At 47.2% G+C, this 23697-nt stretch overlaps 1 protein-coding gene across 1 annotated transcript in view; it reads right to left on the reverse strand.

The window, feature by feature from the left end:
• Positions 1-20587, reverse strand: part of LOC108795731 (ninjurin-1-like) — a 43474-nt gene extending 22887 nt beyond the window's left edge. Inside the window, exon 1 of the mRNA XM_018567018.1 lies at positions 20478-20587. Within this exon, the coding sequence (XP_018422520.1) occupies positions 20478-20546 (69 nt within the window). The 5' untranslated portion in view covers positions 20547-20587. The remainder of the gene's footprint in view (positions 1-20477) is intronic.
• Between the last annotated feature and the right edge of the window lie 3110 nt (positions 20588-23697).

The raw sequence follows: 23697 nt of genomic DNA on the forward strand, positions 1-23697 counted from the left end.
TCTTTTTGTATTAGTACCACTAGTGATAATCTCATAGGTTAAAGTAAACGATGCGGTGAGTGAATTACACTCATTCCCATAGTTAGAGCCGACGTGCGACATTGAAACTGTCACATGTCTGCTCTATTGATCAGGAAGTGAGCGAAAACATACCCCTCCCTGCTCCGATCCTCCAGCGCTGACTGGAAGAATGAACAGGGGAGGGGGTGGGCATAGCTGGCTCTACCTCTAGATAGGCAGAACCTGCTGTCAATCAGCCAGAGGGGTGGATCTTGATAGTATTGTCAGGATCAGTCCCGGCTGTAGCACTCTCAGCATATAGAGGGCAATAGCCCGTTATATACTGACCTTCGGGTCACAGGAGGATGATAGTATATGTCCTCCCATGACCCTAAAGAGAACTATGGGATAAAAAGGTTACCCTATAGTTCTCCTTTAAGGACTTCAGAAAATTGATATACAGTTATTAATATTTTTGTCATGTAGGCGTTCGACAGAAATGTAGGATGCGTAGCCCAGGCCATGGGGTTGATTTACTAAAAGCAAATAGACTGTTCACTTTGTGGGGGATTTTCCCTTAGCTTAGTGAATGCAGTGAAAATTCACTTTTCAAAGTATACCCTATTACGTGCAAGGAAAAAAATATATATATATTTCTTGCACATGATTGGATGAGTCAGATCCAACAAAGTCAGAAGAGCTTCGCCACAATTACAAAGCTAATGTCTTTGCAAAATAAAAATATCTTTGGAAAGTGAACAGCCTATTTTCCTCTAGTAAATTCAACCCCCCATGTGTAATTATTAACTCCAGTGATAAGAAATAGAAGGTTTACCTTGTGTAAGCAAAATTTATCACCAGGAGAAAGAGACGACATTTGATGTTTTTTAGCTGTGAACACTGCAGAAAACATTTGTATTTGTTAAGGGCTGGCTACCTTTGCTGCATCATGTTAAGATATAAAACGGCTCACTAAATACCCGTTATGTGGTAGTGTTGCTAAGCCCAGACACTAAGGGCACCTGTCATGGATTTCCACCCAAGTGTCAGAGATCTCAGGTCTGCACATGCAAGGTATGGAGGTCAGGAGTATTAATAGCTTGTTTCTAGGGAAGGTCTTCAGATATACCTGAGCTATCTGTCTGCACTAGGAGACAACATGCTTCCTTGGATACTATCTTACAGTGGTCCATATGCAGCTATACCAGGGGAGGAAATTAAATGTAAGACTATGGAAAAAGCTCAACTGATAACTAAAGAAAACCTAAAATATTAGGCACCAGCGGTCTTTGTTAAGGACCGTTGGCTACCTGGTATTTGGCCAGCCCTGATCTACACTGCCCTAAAGATAAGCTGGTCTTGATGGTGAGACAGTGGAGGAAAGGAGAGCGACAAGAAAAGGCCATGCTCATTGTTCTCTGTCACACCCCAACATTTCACCTAAGATTGGGTGTCCCAAGGCGCCCCATATACTTCAGAACCCATGCAACTGCTGCTACCTATACACAACATTGGTACTGATGTACTTTGGTGGTTAAATAGGCTTAGGTCATTGCCACACAAATGGCACAGCCACTGGCGGAAAATCGGCAGCAACAAAATTGTTAAAGAGAATACTCACTTGCTCCTATGCCATTGCTTCCTCACTGGCCAAAATGTTGCAGAATCTCACTCGCCATTGAGGTAGAGGTAACAGATGGACTCTTCCCTGGTTCGGCCAATAAGTGTATGACGCATTAGGAGATGAGTGTTCTCGCTGCTGTCAGAGCTATCCAGTTGGTGGCAGCAAATCGCCATAAAGGCAAAATATGTGGTTCCCCAAAAAGATTACTGTACTCCCCGGGGGGCTCCTCAAGCTAAAGCGCAGGCAGATCAATCTGTCTTGTTTATGCTACATAGATAACACTCTTCATTAGAACTTCTCTACTACACTGCTAATAGCTATTTGTCTAAAGCTAGCCACACACATTACAAGCTGATTGTACAATCTCCTATAGACTTACCAACAACTGTTAGGTTCCAGAGCCTACCTGTTTTGATATGAATTGAATGGATTGTGGAGGTAGGTCCCTACACTACATAGTGGTTGGCAAGTCTAAAGGATATTGTAAAAAGACTGACCGATCAGATTATAGTGTGTGTGGATTAAACAATGTAGCAGAGGAGTCTGGTTTTTGTCGGGTGCAGTTGTAATTTGTGGGAGGGGACAGAATAAGTGGGATGAGTCACATACATTATAAAAACTGGGTGATCTCTATGGGGTATATAATCTGGGATTTGGTTAGAGGTGAGCAAAACATTAAAGGGCAATTAAACCTATGTACTGATCATTTTATAGAAAAACTTCAACCCCCCCCCCCCATTCTCACCTGGTTTGCTGGGATCTTGCCAGAAAACATACTCACCTGTCCAGCGAATCCAGCACTATCTAGCTGTGATTAACCACCATGGATTTCACGCTGACATAATTGGGTGCCACCTGACTCATCCGGGCTCTACAACCGACGCCTGATGACGTATGGCCAGGTCCGCCCTCCTCCTGCAGTGAGTACTTGCCCATGCTGCCCTCTGAGATATACGATGGGGACATACCAGGAGTGTGCGGGAGCAGTACACATGATTCTTGACAAGAATGGCGGCAGGGGAGGGAGCAGGGCCATCCAAAAATGAAAAGAAGTTATAGTGCAGGGAAGATTGCAGGGTGCTAAAGAAGACCTGGCAATGAAGGTCCACTTTAAGTATATGCTATTATAATAACAATTATTATAAAATATATGGCAGGTCACCAACACGTGTTGCTGTGTGTGTAAATATGTATTTAGAATGGATACTTTTTTTTTTTACAGTAGCTGCAAACACTTATGGCATTAAGGATTTATGGTTTAAGGAAATGCTGCGGTAAAGAAGCCTCTTGAATGCCCAGGCCTTTTCAAGTCTCTGTGTGGAAAAATTGATGAAAATGGTTCCTGTGTTGGAGTTCCTTTGAAAGAGAACATCCGGTGCTTGCTTCGGCAGCACATATACTAAAATTGGAACGAAAGAGAACATCCGGTACAGGAGCCACAAGGTGGATTCATGAAACCACAAAGCAAAATGATCCTTAGTGTTTATTATGACTTGGACTACTCTCTAGGTTTCCAGTACTGTTTAAAGGAGATCTTCACCCTACCCAACCACCTTCTGTCTACCCATATGTGTCTCAAAATATGTATGTGTGTATACACACACACACACAGTGACAACCATGGCTACCTCTATGAATAGGTTGCAGTGAGTGAGCTTGGCCACTCAAGGACAGCAAAGGTGCTACTTTGAAGATTACCAGGTGAAAATAAAGGAAAATAATAGCCTAAAAAAATAGAACTAACGCAGCCATCTCATCTACGTACTGGTAAGCTGCATTACATTACAATTTCATATTTATACTCTTTACAGACATGCATTCAAGTTCTATTAAGCGATGATGATGGCCATAGTTTATGGTACAAACATGCACTTCCTCCCTGCCCATATGGTGTGAACAGAAGTGCACAAACCACCATAAGCCTCCCGACACCAGATTATCTATAAGGCCCCGTTCACACCAGGGAGGTTGGGGATCAGCGCGGTTTCCCCACGGATTTTAAAAGGGTGGTTTTAGGTGTTTTTAATTGTGTTTCAGCGCTGAAATGCAATTAAAAACGCCCAAAAGCACGCCGAGCAGCACGGTTCCATTAAAAGCAGTATGGAAACCGCACAGATCAGCATGGCAAAAAAGGGTCAGGGAGCAATTCGGGTGGGAGGCGGTTTGGATTGCACGGTTGCATGAACGGTTACCATAGCGATGTATGGGATCGTTCATGTCGGCGGATCTGTGCGGCCGAACCACCCTGGTGTGACCAGGGCCTAAGAGCAAATGCATTCAGATAGTTATCATACCTGAGCAATTATAGGAGAATTATGAGGCGAGTGATTTTCACTCAGCCTCATAATCTGAGCCAACGTGTGACAATGAAACGGTCACAGGTTGGCGCAGTAGATCGGGAAGTGAGCGAACACATACCGTCGCTCGCTCACTTCTCGATCTATCCCCCCTCCCCTCCGATCTTCCATCGCTGACTGGCGGAACGGATGGGGGAAGGGCGGGCACAGCTGGCTCTGCCTCTGGATAGGCAGAGCCAGCTATCAATCCCGCAGCTGGGTGGATCTCGACAGCAATGTCGTGATCCGTTCCAGCTGCGACGTCTCAGTATATACTGAACTTTGGGTCACGGGAGGACGCTAGTTTGTGTTCTCCCGTGACCCTTAGGAGAACTATGGGGAAAAGCCCTGACCCTTTAGTTCTCCTTTAATCTCCCCGTTTCCACATAGAGAACTAGGGTTTTGCTTAAAGCATGCTGGCAATGGACAGGCTTTTCTACTCAGGCTGCGGCTGCTTTCTAAAGAAAACCAACTATAACTAGAATATATTGTTTTGATGCAGTTGGTATAGTCGCTGAAAGTTTACTTGAGATTAATTTGTGACTAAGATTAGGCAATCTTGGAACAATGGCATTTCCATGGGGCTGTGCTGTGACTTCTGCATTTTCTACATCTGCTTGGGATTTTCCAGATTCTTCGAAAATCTTTTGAAAGGTTTTTCTATGACTTTTTCAATATGCAGAACAGCCAGTTCCTTCACGGGTCACAAAACTGTTGATGAAATCATTTGAATGACCAGGCCAAGAAAAAAAAAAGAAAGAAGTTTAGTGCAATTAAAGGAAAATATACTGCATACCAGGGGGGCGCAAACTCTGGCCCTCCAGCTGTTTCAACACAGCTGGAGGGCCACAGTATGTTCACCCCTGGTGAATACCTTAGTTTCTATAGTATATGGTTGCTGTACTGTATTTTAATTGTTCTAAAACCTCCACAGACAGACTGCTCCCTGGCTAGCTATAGTGATTCTGCAGCAAGAACACCATTCCTGAGGATGGGTGAGCAAAACAGAAATGTTTTGCTCACCAATCCAGTGGCTATGGATGCAGAGCTCTGTAGGGTGCATGGAAATGAAAGGCTCAATGAGGGTTCGGAGGGAAGGAGGCTGAAAAGCTCTATGGGGACTCCGAGGGAAAGAGGGGGCAGAAAGGCTCTATTGGGGCTCTGAAGGAGAGATGGGGGCACAATGGCTCTATGGGAGCTCTGAGGGTGGTATGGTGGCTAAGGAGATCTTGGGGGGGCTTTGAGGGTTAGAGGGGAGCTCTAAGTTGCTCTCCCCACACCTCTGTGCCCCTGGGGAAACCAGAAGAAGGATAATCTGCCCTTACTCTCCATACTAAGAAGGTGGTTTGTTCTCAGGTGCTCCCTCTTCCTGCTCTTTTTCCGCCCACAGTAAGATGCCATTGGATAGAGGAAGAGAGCAGAATCCTCCCTCCGGCAGCTCCTATCCCAGTCCTTGTTCTGTCTGACAGGAGTGACACTGCCATCAGTCCCGTCAGTCAGCAGGAAGCCAAAGAACTGAACCTAGTTTCTGAAGATATGGTACCCTAAGAAAAAAATCCAGCACGTTCCCAGATATGAAGATTATCGGAGTGTATTGTACAGGGTTAGGAGGTTAACATGAGAAAGGGTGGGAATGCCCAAAACAAATGTTCTGTTTGTACCTTCCTTGTACTGGAATATACTGTACATTGATTAAACATGATTTGCAGCCAGCTTGGTGTTCAGCGCCTTCTGGACTTAAAAAATATACACATAGTATACATGCAATCTTTTGTTTAATGACAGAGGATGCCCACAGCACTATGGGTTAGCTAAAAAGACAGCATAGCAAATGCCTTAAAGCACTGCTTTGTATGACTAAGATAAGAGATGAATATCTCTGATGAGCCATGGGTGTAAGTTTCAGTTTGAGATACTGAAAAACCTTTTTTTACAGCAAGTGGTAAAAATATATATATATATATATATATATGTAAAAAGCTGCCTAAAGTCTCACCTGCTGGCTGGACAGAGGAGTTTGTAGGAAAGGGGATACAAGCATCAATTTCTTGAAGCTGGAGTGACAAAGGAGAGACAGCAACATGCATGGGCAAAGCAGAGTTTACATTTACCACTGTCGCCTTGTTAGTTAATGCAGGATAAAGTAACAGGGTCGCTGCAAAGGGCATCCCCTGACCATCTCATACTCCCCTTACCTGGGCCCATCCGCAGCTCTTTGCGCCTGTGCAGCCACCACTAAAATCAGCTGTTTCAGGGACTCTGAGACACAATGACATCACTACTCCGGTCATGTGACCGTGCCCGGGCACCATCATAGGGGAGTAGATCACATGCACCTTATACCCTAAAGTGGAAAAGAAGAACAGGAAGCTGCATGTGAGCATAGGTAAGGTAAGATAAGATAAATATAGGAAGTCGGATCCTTTGCATCTTCTGCACATACTCCTCAAAGTAACCTGTGCTGTGAGAACAATGGTGCCCGCCCTTGCTGACCCCTTTGGAAAAGCCAGCTGTGTGTCACTTTCTGGCTTCAATATTCTGGAGTCACTGGCTGAGAACAAACCTGCAACCAATGATGTCCACATTTCTGATCTGCATACTTTCAATGCATTTTTAGAAGGATAGGTGAGCAATGAAAGCTTACGTCTATCAATGATTGGCTTCTATTGTCAGAATCCATCTACAGGCTATGACATCATAGATCCTATTCACTTCCAGGGCCTTAGTCACCTCTACACACTGACAAGTATAACATCGGCTTGGTCCTGGGAGGTTTCCATGCTACACATGATCGCTGCTCTGTTCTCTATATCTGTTTCTGCAGCCTGTGTGAGTTATTACTGCTTCCAGCTTCTGCTTATCACCAGGAAATGAGCGTTTCCCTTTCCAAAGATAAATTGTGCTGCTTTTAAAGTTGCTTTTGCATTAAGTTTATCTGCCAAATAGGGAGTGATGCTTCATTGGGGGTGTTTTCCGCAAAAGAAATCCATCTAAGAGGACAATTTTTTAAGGCCAGTTTCACACCTGCACGATCCGTGACCGTGCGGCAATCATGCACGATACTGTGCGGATTGCCGTGTGGCCACGGAGTTGCCCACCACCGCTGATCGCGCTGGCGGCAGGGCTGTAGCTACCATGGGGCGAGTGAGGCACTCGCCTCAGGCGCAGCTGAGAGGGTAGTAGCCAGGGCCAGCCTGGCTGTGCCCCCCTCGCCCCTGTTGCCATGGAGAGCACAGGGCGCCATTGGCAACAGGGGCGCCAGGCGTCCAACACAGCTTCTCCTTACATTCCACGCTGCATGCACAGAGGAGTCTGTGTCCTCAATCTCTCTATTTCAAAAGGGAAATGTCAGAGGTCTGTTTAGACCCCTGACATTTCCTCGAAGCCCCCAGAACCCGCCCCCCACACCACACACACACAATTAGACATGTGCAAAGACTAAATGAACAGACACTAAAAATGTTTTCATTAGTTTCGTCAAATGAAACACATTTTTATGCTATTTGGTGCCGCCATCCTAGAGGCGGGCGCATGACGTCACATGACGCCGGGCGCGCGTGGCATCGCGTGACATAACACGTCTGTTGGGGGGCACAATTTTCTGTTCTTGCCTCAGGCGCAAAAGGAGCTAGCTACGGCGCCATTATTTTCGAATGGAACTCCAGTCGCAACACGCGATTTCCCGCAGTGATTCCGCCCGTGCAATCGAACATGATCGCGGCTAAAACAGCTGCGCGTCGCATGTCGCAAAAAAAAGGTACATGTATCTTTTGTCTGCGATTGCCGAAATCAATGGGGCTGCGCGGCAACCGCTGTGTGCAACTGTAAAAGATTGCGTGGTCCTGGGACGCGCGTCCCGGATCACTCGTGTCTGCACCAGGCCTAAAGCGTATTTCCACTTTAGCAGCCAAATGGGGAAAACACCTCAATTATTTTTGGTACATGTTCCCATTTACACAGCAGAACAAAAAAAAAAAGTAAAGCTAGACTTCAGTTCTGGACTGGAATAAACCCCGTCTGTACTGTGCCGGCAGATTTCATTTTCACTTGTAAACCAGATGAGCAGGACTGTCTGTACTAACAAAGGGTTAAAGATCTCAAGGCATTGTACGTTAAAGTGATATTGATGTCAAAAGGTGCAATTTTAAATGCTGATGAAATCACTTACAATGGATGCTGCTCCTTGATGTTTAAAAGTTTGCTGCAGAATCAGCTGGTCCCCTGAGCACTGGCCCTGATATTTTGTTTTAAGCCTCATTCACACGAGAAAAGGCCGGCATGTACAGCTCCGTGCTGCGTGCACAGCCGTATCGCTCAGCTCCCGGGAAGGACAGGTGCTGCGTGTGATTAGTACGCAGCCCCTGTCCTTCTCTATGGGAGTACGCGGCCGAACGCCGCCCGCCCGTACAGGTGCGTGTGAGCATACTTGTACGCTGACAGGATGGATCCTGTCTGCGTCCAAGCCAGGAAACATGAACCCGTACGCACCTGCACTTGAGGTGAGCGTACGGCTGAGTAGTCCCATAGAGAAGGACGGGGGCTGCGTACGAATCACACGAAGCACCTGTCCTTCCCGGGAGCTGAGCGATACGGCTGTGCACGCAGCACGGAGCTGTACATGCCGGCCGATTGTCGTGTGAATGAGGGCTTAGGGTGACTCCTTTCCCTTGCAGGGTCCTATGGAGCCACTCTTGTGTGTGCTAGTAAGTCGTGTTTGTCTCCACAAACACAACGGCACAGCAAGGCAAGACACTCCACTGTTCCCTGTTCCCATCTCCTCCAAGCAAGTAGATGGAGAGCTGCTGGAGACAGTTCTGCACCTTGTGATCTTGTACTGGACCGGAAGTTCAGGGAAGCTGACTTGAGAGAGTTGGAGCTGGTCGGAAACACGATGACTGTACGGTTTTGGGTAAAAAATGTAAAGAAATACTTTGCTGGGCAGTGTATATTTGTTTGATCTGGATTGTTAATTCACTTTAAAAAAGAAAACACCTTTCTATCAGTCTGTCCCCTTATCAGCTCACAGACTTCTATTCTAAGCACTAGAAGCTAACTGTAGTTTTTATGTAGATTTCTTTTGCCTTTACTAATCCTTTCATGGCTAATGCTAGCCACACATGCTTAGATTTCTCTCGTTCAGCCCCACAGACCGAATGAGTGAGATCAGTCGATTCCCCCATCCAGGCTAAACAGAATGGATGGGGGAATCTTCCCAGCTCGCTACTGTATTTAGACAGCCAGCAGCCGCAGCTGTCTGGATACCCGAACAACGACTGCATCTGATTGGATGTAGTCTATGTTCAGCTAATTTCCAATCAAAGTTTGTCAAGCTGACAGACAGGACCACCCATGGCTCACAATTGTGTCAGAAAAAAGTTGGAATTAGAGCCATGTATGGCTAGCTTAACTCTGATAACATTCGCAGCGGGTTCTGAAGACACAAAGCCCATCCTCCTGATGGACTAAATCAGGCAAATGAAGAGGTTTTGCCGACTTTAAAGCATTCAATGATTTCTATTACAGTTAAGCAGGCCATAAAGTGTGTGAATTTCATCCGGTCCTTGATGAACCGGCTAAACTTCGCACAGTGGGTGGCCCTTGTTGGCACCCTTCCACCCGGCATTGCTATAGGGCATAGAATATGACATCCATAACTATTGTTGATATTAACATTAATGGTAAATGAGAATTTATATAGTATATTTCCTTAAACAATTTTCTCATAGCTATTCTATGGTTAAGTTCATGTGCTGCCATCTAGTGGTCTTTTTTTGGTATCGGACATGTTTTTCTGTGTTCCTTTCCCTCACATCTATGCTGTATTTCCTTCTGTGTGTAATGCTCCGCCCTTCTTCTTCAGATTAGCATTTCCTGTGCCATGGCTGCATCTAACAGGGCCTTACATGTAACAGGGACACATGTCATCTGCATTGCATGCTTCGAACTGTATCATCTTTTGACCGCTTAAATACCGCAATTCATTCATCTGCTGTATCCTGTCGTCTGCTGTAACTTGGTATAGAGAATAAAGCACCTTTGTCGATGGAAAAGGTATTGGTGAGTTCAGCTATCTGATAAGGATTGCCCTCAGTGATTGTATCTTCTTATACAGGCCAAGCATAAAGGTCTCAGCAAGGGATAAATCGATATTAAAAAAAAAAAAAATCGGAGTCAGAATAGGCATCCTGCGATCAGAAAATCAAAGGAGCCAGATGGATAATCTTCCGGCGATGACGGCAGCCACTCTGGATGGAGGAGTTTGGTATATTTTTTTTTTGGTTCAGCCCGTAGGTGGTATAAAATAGTATAAAGACATTAAAGCCATTTCCAACACACCTATTTGGACCCAGAAAAGTATCACTGATCCGGCCCTGCTTCTAATCCTTACACAATCTCATTTGGGACAGATTTAGATTTCTGGTAATTGAGCAGAGGAGTCATTTCTCCAGCCAGAGTCATATGTAAATTACAAATGCCTGACTAACTAGTAAAGCCAGTGGACTGTGTAATCCAAACTATTCCCACAAAAGTGCCGACTGAATATTTTCCAGGCCTGTGTAGAACAAAAAGAAGTGAGCTCGGTTGCTCCAGACTGATCAGAAAACTTCCAACCCAGAGGAACTGAAAATACACAATGGAGTTGTGCAAGTACCAAAAACAGGAACAATTCAAAACCATTCACCATATAGATTAGGGTTAGTATTTGGCTGCCTTAAAAACCATAAGAAAAAAGAAAGTATAGTCTTTTTTTATGCACACACGTAAGTAAAATGGATCAGATTGATCAATGTTTGTTTGTAAATACCTTGGGGGGAATTTATCATAGCAATTGCGAGTGTTTGAACTTGCATCAATGTTGTTGATAAATGAGGTTTAATAGACTCCAGGAAAGAAGACTCGTATCTTCAGGCAAAAAGCTTAAGTGCCCATTCACACTGAAGATAAATTCTGCGATTTCCGCCACGATATTGCGCATTTTTGCTGCGCAATATTGCGAGTAGTCGCCGGCCAATGTTATTCAATAGAGGTGTTCTAATGTACAGCTCCATGTCGCCCGTCGCTTCAGCAGGACTCTTTTTCCCGCGGAAGTCGCACGATTTTTCTATTTTTGAATGACGCACGACGGTTGCGCTATCCCGCCGTGCAGAAATCCGCTCGAGGTGAATGGGGCCTAACTGTCGCTTCTTGAAGTGGTCACGGGGACTTCTTAAGTTGTGATCGTTTTCTTAGGTTATGCTCCAGCTTCATACAGCCCCAGAACAAGTGCAGATGAAAACAGGTGCAAAACACGTGCAATTGAAAAAGTAGTGCAAGCTCGGGTCAAAACAGGCGCACATGTTAAATGACAGATTTGCACATGAAAAAAAAAAAAAATTATCTAAAAGGCTAAAACTGTCGCAATTGCTATGATAAATCCCCCCCTCAGTATAGAGCCACGTTTTTTTTTCTTGCCTCGGGCACAAAAGGAGCCGGCTACGACTATGCTCCCGTGCTGCTTGTGCGGCTGCCGGCTGAATGTGTCAGACGATGCAGATTGAAAGGGGCAGGACACCTCTCCCCATGTGCAACGTCGGCCACACGAGCACCGTGAAAGGACAGGACGCCGGGGCCTCTAGGGCGCACTGGAATGTAAGCGTTCCCTGCGTTCAGGGGCGGGAGGAGGTGTGGGCTTGTATTGAAGTCAATGCACCGCAGCCATGCCCCTCGCCCGCACCTGGAACGCAGGCACATTAGTGCCTGCATTCCGGTCCAGTGCGATCTGCAAAAATAGTGCTCGCAGAATTTTTGCGGATCGCGCTGGACTGGAACGCAGGAACTTTTGGCATATATATACACAGGTGAAACTCGAATAATTAGAATATCGTGCAAAGTTCATTTATTTCACTAATGCAACTTAAAAGGTGAAACTAATATATGAGATAGACTCATTACATGCAAAGCAAGATAGTTCAAGCCGTGATTTGTCATAATTGTGATGATTATGGCTTACAGCTCATGAAAACCCCAAGAACCCCAAATCCACAACCTCAAAAAAGTAGATTATTACATGCAATCAATAAAACAAGGATTGTACATAGAACAATATCGGACCTCTGAAAAGTACAAGCATGCATATGTACTCAGTACTTGGTTTGGGCCCCTTTTGCAGCACTTACTGCAATTACTTTTGCACGATATTCTAATTATTCGAGTTTCACCTGTATATGTGTAAGAAAGTATATAAAAAGCAGCTGGTATACAAAGTAAAATAATGGGCAACTCTGGCCCTTTCAGCTGTGCTTTAACTACAAATCCCAATATGCCTCTGAGAGTCATGCCTATAACTGTCAGTCTTGCAATGCCTCATGGGACTTGTAGTTCCACAACAGCTGGAGGGCCAAGGTGCCCTCCCATGCCTTAGCTGTTTTGGGGGACATTAAATTGGTGGGGAAAGTTCCTCTTTTAGGCCTCATTCACACGAGACAAAGCCGGCATGTACAGCTCCGTGCACGGCCATATCGGGCAGCTCCCAGGAAGGACAAGTGCTGCGTGTGATTAGCACGCAGCCCCTGTCCTTCTCTATGGGAGTATGCGGCCATGCACTCGCGGCCATGCCCTGCACGTCCGTGCGGGTGTCCGTGCGGGTGTCCGTACTCGTGCGCTGACAGGATGGATCCTGTCTGCGTCCAAGCCGGGACACCCGCACCCATACGGACCTGCACTTGGGACGAGCGTAGGGCGGCGTATGGCCGCATACTCCTATAGAGGACAGGGGCTGTGTACTAATCACACACAGGACCTGTCCTTCCCGGGAGCTTCCCGATACGACCATGCACGCAGCACGGAGCTGTACGTGCCGGCCTTTTCTCGTGTGAATGAGGCCTTAAGCAGACAGTAGATTGCATGTGTAAATCCCATTGTAACAGGATCATTTTACAACATTACAGCCTTGTTATTTTTTTTCCTCGATGAGCCACAGCTTTCCACTGGTGAACGTTGGCTAACATGCCATTGCCGTCTCATCTAGCTGAACCCATTCACACTGAACCAGTTCAAACACTTCATTTGTCAAGCCGTCACTGGAACCCACAAGGCCCTCATTGTTATGCATGAGAAGAGATTTCAGAATTCATACAAACTTGTGGTAGAATGTGAGGAATGCCGCTATTTACAATACATAATAACAGATTTCTATTCCTCCCCATGAATGTCTGCACTCCTGGTGATAAGGGGTTAACCCCAGTGCACCGGTTATCTATCCCTGAAGGCAGAAGCCATAAAAGACAAGTGCTTGTACAAAAAAATACAACAAAGAAAAAAAAAAAAAAAGGAACTTTGTGAGAAAGTGTACACGGGCTCCTCAGCACTAAAAAAAAGTGCCTAGAAATTGGAATGAGGTCACCCAGAATTTCCCCAAGTTGTCACGCTGGTCACATGACACAACATTACGCAATGTATCTTAAAAATTAAGCACCTGTATGCCTGTAATTCCCGGCAATGAATACTCCTCCCCGCCGGCCAGCTTGCTGTGTGCTGGACAAATCCCCTCCACTTCTATGGGTCCGGCATCTAGTCTGGTGAGACTGCATAGCAGGACACAGCCGTCAAATGTGTACCAGCTTAAAGAGGCCCTGTCTCCATACTTTTAATATCAGCAACAATCTTCCCATATGATCATGTGTAAACAAATTTGTTATGTGCATTTACTCTCCATGTAAATGTCTCCTTTGTGTTTGAAATAGAAGTGCCGCCATCTTGGATGTAGCATCAGCAGCCCCAGGTAGGCTCAGAACTGTTAAGCTGGTCATACACATTAAGGCCCTGTTCACCCTGATGTGTTGTATTAATTGCACGGTACCAGGTGATTAATGCAGGCTAAGGATGCACCGATACCGTTTTTTTGGTATCGAGTGCCGATATTTTTTCCCCAGTACTCGACGATACCGAAATACCGATACCGGAAATCCCATTAAGGAAGCCAGGCGGCGTGTAATGACTCGTCACCCGGCTTCTCAATTAGCTTGGAAGCCGTCTCCATGCTCCCTCGTCACCCAGTGACGAGAAAGCATGGAGTCTGCTTTCTGGCCAATCAGGAAGCCGGGGGGGCGGGTAATGACTCGCTGCCCAGCTTCCTGATACCGGACGTTCGGGTATCAGTCTAGGCATTGGAACTTTAGGGCAAATACTCGGTATTGGCGCCGATACTAGTAGATACTCGGTATCGGTGCATCCCTACTGCAGGCTATTGCACAACGCACCTACTGTGTGTTACAGTGCGGTAGGTGCATTGTGTTGCCATTTATTTGAACCGTTCATGGTGGGGCAAAAAAACAGTAGTACATGCACCACCACACCGCAACGGACGGTATTGTACATTGCAGCGCATTGCCGTCGGGAGGTGTGTTGGGGTGCCATTCAAATGAATGCACTGTAATGCACGGTGAGTGCATTGTGTGACAGCGTGTGTTAATCGCACAGTAGCATACGTTTAACGCAACACATAGGTTTAAAGGGGCCCTCTTTCACACTAGCCTGCATACTAAAACGCTCTGCTTTAGCGTGGGAGCTAGTGTCTGTGTGAGGTCCGCTGGCATTTAGGATGAGGATGCATTGTGAGGATGCTGAAGGTCCGACCACAACCCAGATCATCAAAGAAAGAAGAAGGTGCCGACTGCCAGGGGGAGCGCACGATAAAGTAAGTACCTTTGTCTTTTTTTTGTTCCCCCTAAACAAAATGAGCACTTAACCCTTGCAGTGCTGGCGGAGCCCCACTGCTAGGGTCATTTTTTTTTTCCTGGAATCATGTCAGTGCAATGCCAGAGGCTGGTTATACATAGCAATAGATAAGGGGTGAGTAGTTTGTTTTAATGGTTTTATGGGTAAGGTTAGTAGTGATGAGCTGGGGTTTGGTGCCCAGTTTTTCTGAGGTCACCCGACAAGCTGAGCCAATCAGCTGCGGCAGGGGCATTCCCTGACCCACAGCTAGACGACACAAAAGGGCAGGGAATGCCACTGCCACCACTGATAAGCCCACGTGTGGGGGGTGTCTGCCACAGTTCTGAGCAGCCATGGGCAGACTCTGGCGTACTGGGTTTGCGCCAGCTCATGACTAATGGTCACTCATAGGTTAGGAGAGTCTCTAATATTTAAAAACTGATATTTCAGTCTTGGGGACAATATTTCAATTATTGATATGTACTGGAACACACAGAGGTGATGAGAAGGACCCAAAACTCAAAGGAGAACAGAAATGAGGAAAGAGGGGGATTTTAGCTCGGAGATCTCCCTGTTGGAGTAATGTAAATCTATGAGAAGCCAATCAGGATCCAACTACAAGTCAAATATCACTTTTTTGGTAAAGTGAACCTTGAATAGAACTCGTGTCAGTCTCTCTCTTCCATTCAAATGATTAGGATGTGGTTCAGAAAATGTTTTTTTTGTTCAGCATCTGTGTTTATCATGACATTATAAACTTCCCGTCCAGCACAGACAATACTGATCAGTGGTAACTGTGCAGGAATTCAATAAACAAACACAGACTTCTATAACTCCATCAGATTCTGACCAGGACAGACAACATTTAAAGGATTAGTTCACATGTCCCCAAATAATGAAGAGGTCAACTAACTCACAACACCCTCCTCACCCACTCCCATTGCTGCTGCACTTAGCTGCTTACACGACAACCTCCTATTGACCACGACACCGGGGTAACGGGCCGCGCAATTCAAAACTTTACCACGCTGTAGGGTAGCCACCTGTCCCAGATTCGCTTGGACAGTCCGGGGTTTTGAGTCCTGTGTGTGCTGTGTCTGGGTTTCAGCTGGCCTAAAACTCAGAAACAGCACTTACAGCACTTAAACCCCGGACTGTCCACGTGAATCCGGGACAGGTGGCAACCCTACCATGCAGCCTCATAGTGCTGGTAATGGAGAGTGGTCACTGGTCAGCGCAGCCATGTTACCACACTGACCAATGAGAATCCCTTCTGAGCCTTCGTTCTTCCATGGAAGCGTCCCACAAAAGAGGAGATTCTCATTGGTCAGTGTGGTCACATGGCCGCACTGACTGCTCTGCATTGCCAGCATTGTGATACTACACAGCCTCCGGAGCCAAGTACTAACGTTTCCAAGTGTGTGGCCCCTTACACCGGTGGCAAGACACTGAAGCAGCTAAGTGCAGCGGGCACCTGGAGGATGAGGAGGGTGTTGTAAGTTAGTTTATCTTTTCATTTGTTGTAAAAAGGTAAACTAACCATTTAAGAAGAACTTCAGGATTTTGAAAAATGAACCCTTGCAGTGGGGCTACCCCTGCACTGCAAGGGTTAAGTGCTTGTTTTGTGTAGGGGGTGAAGATAAATAAGAAATACTCACCCGATCCTCAGTCCCACCTGGCTACTAGACCCATCGCTGCAGCATCTTCACCCCCGTGCTCCGGCAGGCTAAGGCCCAGTGACATCATCACCTCTAATGCGTGTCTATTAGACATAATAAAGTCGCAGAGGGACATACCATAGTCGGAGGGGGGGAGGTCACTGCCGCAAGACTGAGGATCAGGCGAGTGAGTGTTTCTTCTTTATTTTCGCCGCCTAGAGAAAAACAAGCAGTGCGGGGGGAGCTCCATTGCAAGGGTTAATTTCCCAAAATCCCAGCATTTTACCTTTAAATAACAATAATGTTACAAGTAAAAGCTTCCTGTGCAACACAGACAATGCCGACCATTGTTAGCGTACAGGAATACAACAACATATTCACCTACAACACCATCCGATTCCAACAAGGACACCAACAGTAAAAAAAACATTTATTCCTATGGGGCCCGTTCATGCAAGCACGCGTTTCAATCCGCCTGCCGCCCAGACTCCTCCCTGAGCGACTTTTTCAGCACTGATCAGTGCGTTTTCCATTTAGATTTCAATGGAAAAGAGCTAAACGCCCCAAAACGCCCTTTTAAACATCATGTGGAATCCGCGGCCGCCCTGGTGTGAATGGCGCCTAATATGGAGGAACCCTTGAATCAGCTTTTAGGTACCTGGGAACCCTTGATAATAATTATATCTACACCTCATAGGACATCGGAGGGAACAGAAAGCTGCAGATATAAATAAGAGAATGAGGAATGTGGAGTACTTTGTGTAGATGACACTCAGGGCTGCTCCATAACACAAGCTTACTTTCAGTAATGATATTAAAACAAAATATTGTGGGCAGAAAAGTGTCACGTTTCCTCCCAGTGTTGGCTGGTGGTATAGTGCCCACTTGCAGAGAAGGTCAGAGTTGTGCCCCCAAATATTGAGGGACAGTAAAGTGCCAATTCACATTGATATTACATTGGTGGTCAGTGAAGGACCCGCTTACATTGGTGGTCAGTGGGAGGAATGCCTCTTACATTGGTGGTCAGTGGGAGCAATGCCTCTTACATTGGTGGTCAGTAGGAGGAATGCCTCTTACATTGCTGGTCAGTGGGAGCAATGCCCCTTACTTTGGTGGTCAGTGGGAGGAATGCTCCTTACATTGGTGGTCAGTGGGAGCAATGCCTCTTACATTGGTGGTCAGTAGGAGGAATGCCTCTTACATTGCTGGTCAGTGGGAGCAATGCCCCTTACTTTGGTGGTCAGTGGGAGGAATGCTCCTTACATTGGTGGTCAGTGGGAGCAATGCCTCTTACATTGGTGGTCAGTAGGAGGAATGCCTCTTACATTGCTGGTCAGTGGGAGCAATGCCCCTTACTTTGGTGGTCAGTGGGAGGAATGCTCCTTACATTGGTGGTCAGTGGGAGCAATGCCTCTTACATTGGTGGTCAGTAGGAGGAATGCCTCTTACATTGCTGGTCAGTGGGAGCAATGCCCCTTACTTTGGTGGTCAGTGGGAGGAATGCTCCTTACATTGGTGGTCAGTGGGAGCAATGCCTCTTACATTGGTGGTCAGTAGGAGGAATGCCTCTTACATTGCTGGTCAGTGGGAGCAATGCCCCTTACTTTGGTGGTCAGTGGGAGGAATGCTCCTTACATTGGTGGTCAGTGGGAGCAATGCCTCTTACATTGGTGGTCAGTAGGAGGAATGCCTCTTACATTGCTGGTCAGTGGGAGCAATGCCCCTTACTTTGGTGGTCAGTGGGAGGAATGCTCCTTACATTGGTGGTCAGTGGGAGCAATGCCTCTTACATTGGTGGTCAGTAGGAGGAATGCCTCTTACATTGCTGGTCAGTGGGAGCAATGCCCCTTACTTTGGTGGTCAGTGGGAGGAATGCTCCTTACATTGGTGGTCAGTGGGAGCAATGCCTCTTACATTGGTGGTCAGTAGGAGGAATGCCTCTTACATTGCTGGTCAGTGGGAGCAATGCCCCTTACTTTGGTGGTCAGTGGGAGGAATGCTCCTTACATTGGTGGTCAGTGGGAGCAATGCCTCTTACATTGGTGGTCAGTAGGAGGAATGCCTCTTACATTGCTGGTCAGTGGGAGCAATGCCCCTTACTTTGGTGGTCAGTGGGAGGAATGCTCCTTACATTGGTGGTCAGTGGGAGCAATGCCTCTTACATTGGTGGTCAGTAGGAGGAATGCCTCTTACATTGCTGGTCAGTGGGAGCAATGCCCCTTACTTTGGTGGTCAGTGGGAGGAATGCTCCTTACATTGGTGGTCAGTGGGAGCAATGCCTCTTACATTGGTGGTCAGTAGGAGGAATGCCTCTTACATTGCTGGTCAGTGGGAGCAATGCCCCTTACTTTGGTGGTCAGTGGGAGGAATGCTCCTTACATTGGTGGTCAGTGGGAGCAATGCCTCTTACATTGGTGGTCAGTAGGAGGAATGCCTCTTACATTGCTGGTCAGTGGGAGCAATGCCCCTTACTTTGGTGGTCAGTGGGAGGAATGCTCCTTACATTGGTGGTCAGTGGGAGCAATGCCTCTTACATTGGTGGTCAGTAGGAGGAATGCCTCTTACATTGCTGGTCAGTGGGAGCAATGCCCCTTACTTTGGTGGTCAGTGGGAGGAATGCTCCTTACATTGGTGGTCAGTGGGAGCAATGCCTCTTACATTGGTGGTCAGTAGGAGGAATGCCTCTTACATTGCTGGTCAGTGGGAGCAATGCCCCTTACTTTGGTGGTCAGTGGGAGGAATGCTCCTTACATTGGTGGTCAGTGGGAGCAATGCCTCTTACATTGGTGGTCAGTAGGAGGAATGCCTCTTACATTGCTGGTCAGTGGGAGCAATGCCCCTTACTTTGGTGGTCAGTGGGAGGAATGCTCCTTACATTGGTGGTCAGTGGGAGCAATGCCTCTTACATTGGTGGTCAGTAGGAGGAATGCCTCTTACATTGCTGGTCAGTGGGAGCAATGCCCCTTACTTTGGTGGTCAGTGGGAGGAATGCTCCTTACATTGGTGGTCAGTGGGAGCAATGCCTCTTACATTGGTGGTCAGTAGGAGGAATGCCTCTTACATTGCTGGTCAGTGGGAGCAATGCCCCTTACTTTGGTGGTCAGTGGGAGGAATGCTCCTTACATTGGTGGTCAGTGGGAGCAATGCCTCTTACATTGGTGGTCAGTAGGAGGAATGCCTCTTACATTGCTGGTCAGTGGGAGCAATGCCCCTTACTTTGGTGGTCAGTGGGAGGAATGCTCCTTACATTGGTGGTCAGTGGGAGCAATGCCTCTTACATTGGTGGTCAGTAGGAGGAATGCCTCTTACATTGCTGGTCAGTGGGAGCAATGCCCCTTACTTTGGTGGTCAGTGGGAGGAATGCTCCTTACATTGGTGGTCAGTGGGAGCAATGCCTCTTACATTGGTGGTCAGTAGGAGGAATGCCTCTTACATTGCTGGTCAGTGGGAGCAATGCCCCTTACTTTGGTGGTCAGTGGGAGGAATGCCCCTTACATTGGTGGTCAGTAGGAGGAATGCCTCTTACATTGCTGGTCAGTGGGAGCAATGCCCCTTACTTTGGTGGTCAGTGGGAGGAATGCCCCTTACATTGGTATTTTATTTGTATCCGATTAATCGAACTTAATAATCGGCTAACTAATCGATTTTGAAAATAATCGTTAGCTGCAGCTCTAGAGGAATGCCCATTACATTGGTGGCCAGTGGGAGCAATGCCCATTACATTGGTGGTCAGGGGTAAGTGTGCCCCCATTACAGAGAGCTGAGAACATTATGGGTGTCAGTGGTATCTCATGTGAGAGACAGAAATCAGTGATTGCTCCGGGAGCCCCCAGGCAGCTCTGGATGATCCCTGGTAACACAGGGGGTGCTGTATACTAGATAGATAGATTAGATAGATGAGGCCGGATGGAGTAATCAGCAGTGTTGGGATGATAATGATAATAATCAGTAGAGAAGATGTAGCAGACAGTGTGTACCAGGATACATGACAAGGAGGTACACGGATACAGAAATCATGGATTCCGATGAACAATCACAGACAAGAAATATCACACTGAGGAGTACAGGGGGCTCCATGTGCAACTTCAGCACCCCGGTCTTTCTCCCAGACAGCCCCAAACACCCGGCCCCTGTCCCCGTCATCCCTCTCCCCGCCCCCCTTACCTCGTCATCACGGAGAGGGGAGCTGTCCCCCATACCGTTCATAGCCACATTTTCCCGGCGGGAGCCCATAGCGCGGAGCACGTCGTATACTCCGGTCTTCTCCCGTCCTGTGTACAGCCCGCTGTGTGTCCTGGAAGTGACAGCGGCCGGGGAAAGTGGCAATGATGGCGGGGACGGGCGGCTCACTGACTCCCCCTGTTGGCAGACACTGGAAGTGAAAGTAGATCATTTCCAGCAATGACAGCGGATCACAACACCGACCACATGTGTCTCCTGACTTGTGCTGGCTGTGGCCGGAGGAGGGAGAACTACCTGGAGCTCCGATACACTTCCATCATACACATTGTATAGATGACTTACTACATGTGAGCTGGAAACACTGACACCGCAAAGTGATTCAGGATGTAACTAAGCAAACTGAAGACATCAGCTGATTAGTTGCTATGGGCAACTGCTCCATATTCTGTCTGCTTCAGTGTTTTTTTTTTTAATCCCCCCATGGTGTTCTCACCATAGACAGCTACCCTAATTTGGACTATAAACAACTTCCTCCTCGTCATCCCCACAACACAAGGAGGGGATGATCTGCAGTTTACATAAGAGAACCGGGAAGGCTGATGATACGGCTGTCCCTGAGATATTCGCCGCCTGAGGAGATGTGCTCTTGTTCCGGGGGGATGGGTGCTGGAGGAAGCCGGAGCATACTGTCAGCGGCTCTGTCCGTCACTGCGCCCATCTCACTGATGTCACTGGTTGCCAGGAGCTCTATGGGCTACAAGCCAGAGCGTCCCGTTCAGCTCCTGGCAACCGGTGACGTCAGTGAGCTGGGAAGGAAGCCACAGAGCGGCAAAATGCCTTAGCAACCTGGGACGCTGTGGCTGCCCCCACACCACCCAGGCTCCCCCCAGTGAGATGCCACCTGAGGCAACCTCCTCAGGCTGCCTCATTATACGGACATCCCTGCTAACGCAGACTTGGCAATGCCTCATGGGATTTGTAGTTCCACAACAGCTGGAGGACCGGAGTTTGCCCACCCCGTAACCCCTGACCCTAACATTAGCCTAGAGCAGCGTTTTTCAACCACTGTGCCGCGGCACACTAGTGTGCCGTGAGATATTTTCTGGTGTGCCGTCAATAAATCGTTAATTTTTTTGATCGATCAAAATTATTTTCATCGATCAAAGTTACTCACCTCTCCGCCGGCTTCCGGGTCTTCCGTCGGAGATCCGGTGACGTCACGGACATCGACGTCACCGGACTCCTCCCCCCTTCCCCGAGTGGCTCTGTCGGCTAACGAAGGGAAGGGGGGGAGAGTCGGGTGATGTAGTTGTCCGTGATGGGTAACGAAGGGAAGGAGGGAGGAGTCCGGTGACGTCACGGACAGACTCCTCCCCCTTCCCTTCGTTACCTGACGGAATCACTTGGGCTGAGTCTCCTCCTCACTCTTGGGCCGGTGAGTCATCGCATGTGTGTACAAGGCAAAATCTGCTACCCTGGTGAGACCCCACAAAGCCATGGGGCTTTTGGGGTTGTGTGGTAACGCTGGGTGTGCCATGAAGGAGTTATTCTCACCAGGGCTCTGTGGGGTTTAACCAAGACTAGTGAGACCCCACTGAACCCTACTTTAACCAGGGCTACGTCAGTGCTACAGTTTGAATTTAAAACGTATTTGTGTGAAGTGTGAAGTTAAGTCATGGATTGAACAGAAATATGAACAATTATAAAATACTTTATTATTTCATAATAAAGTAATTATAAAATAATTTCTTTGTGTTTATTTGATTCCTATTCAAGAGAATTACTTTATATATAGTCAATATAGGCACAGAGGTAAATTTTTTTAACATTTTCTAATGGTGGTGTGCCTCGTGATTTTTTTCATGAAAAAAGTGTGCCTTTGCACAAAAAAGGTTGAAAAACACTGGCCTAGAGTTACGGCTGAATTCCAGACAATTTCTATCTAATAGTTCCCCGGCAGATGCTTAAAGAGACCCTGTCACCTAACTGTGAACAAAGCTCATGCCTGTAAGCAAGAAAGGGAATACTTACCTCTCGTGCCATTGACTATGGCTCTGTTCAGTAGAAATCACCCACCAAAATCACCCCACTATTTGCACTACATAGGCTAGGTGTAGCTGAGGGGTAGGGCATGTTTTAAGGGTGCGCAGGGAGTTGTCCTTTAAAGAGGAACATCACAGTCCCAAATGAATAATCCTCATAATGTACCTATGGTGCTCTTATATTGTAATCAGGGCTGGATTTCCCACAAGGCCAACCAAGGCCCGGCCTTGGGGCAGCAGGGAGTAGAGGGGCAGCAGGGGTGTGGATCATCCCGCTGTCCTCCCACAGGTCCTGTCCCATGCCATCACCCTTGCTCATTGACATCATGGGCTCCTGGTCCTTTAGCCGGCCCCTGACGACATGCTGCCGAATCTCGCACATGTGCAGACAGGGATCTGGCGGCTATTTAACCACTTCAAGACCAGGTGTTTAGATCCCCTACCTGGCCAGGCCATTTTTCAGTGTTTAGCGCTGCAGCACTTTGACTGACGTTTATTCCGTCATGCAACGCTGTACTGAAATTAATTTTATACAATTTTTTGGGGACACATAGAGCTTTCTTATGGCGGTATTTAATCACCATTGGGGTTTTTATTTTTTACTATATTAAGGAAAAATTGTTGACATTTTTGGGGGAAAACGTTTTTTTCGTTAGGAAACAATGGGCGAAATCGTCGTTTTCGCACGTATGCGCACCCGACGTCTGTTTGCATGCGTATATGTATGGGGGGGACTTAAAAAAGAATAACATTTTTTTTTTAATGTGTAACTTGAAATTTTTGGGGGGGAAACTTACATTTTGTTTTGCTATTTTTTTTTCACTTAACTTTATTGCTAAGAACAGTAGAGTGACATAAGAATGCGGAAGTGGTGTAATATACATCAGTTCCGCATTCTGACAGCGGAGAGGGGACCGGAGGGAGGTCGTGTACTGAGCTCCCTCTGATCCCATGCGACAGAGGCCGTATGCTGGTCCCGGGCTCGCACCGGGCACAGCGGAGCCCGGGACCAGCTTGACAGCGGAAGGCGGGGGGCGCACATCACGGGACCTCATACAAGCGATCCGCCGGCTCTATAGCCGACGGATCGCTTGTATATTAACGGGCATCGCTGCCTGTTTTCAAATAACGGGCATTGCCCAGCGGCGCACGCGAGGGGG

Source organism: Nanorana parkeri, unplaced genomic scaffold (assembly GCF_000935625.1).
Source record: "Nanorana parkeri isolate BGI_ZX_2015 unplaced genomic scaffold, ASM93562v1 scaffold997, whole genome shotgun sequence".
In the NCBI taxonomy this organism is placed as follows: domain Eukaryota; kingdom Metazoa; phylum Chordata; class Amphibia; order Anura; family Dicroglossidae; genus Nanorana; species Nanorana parkeri.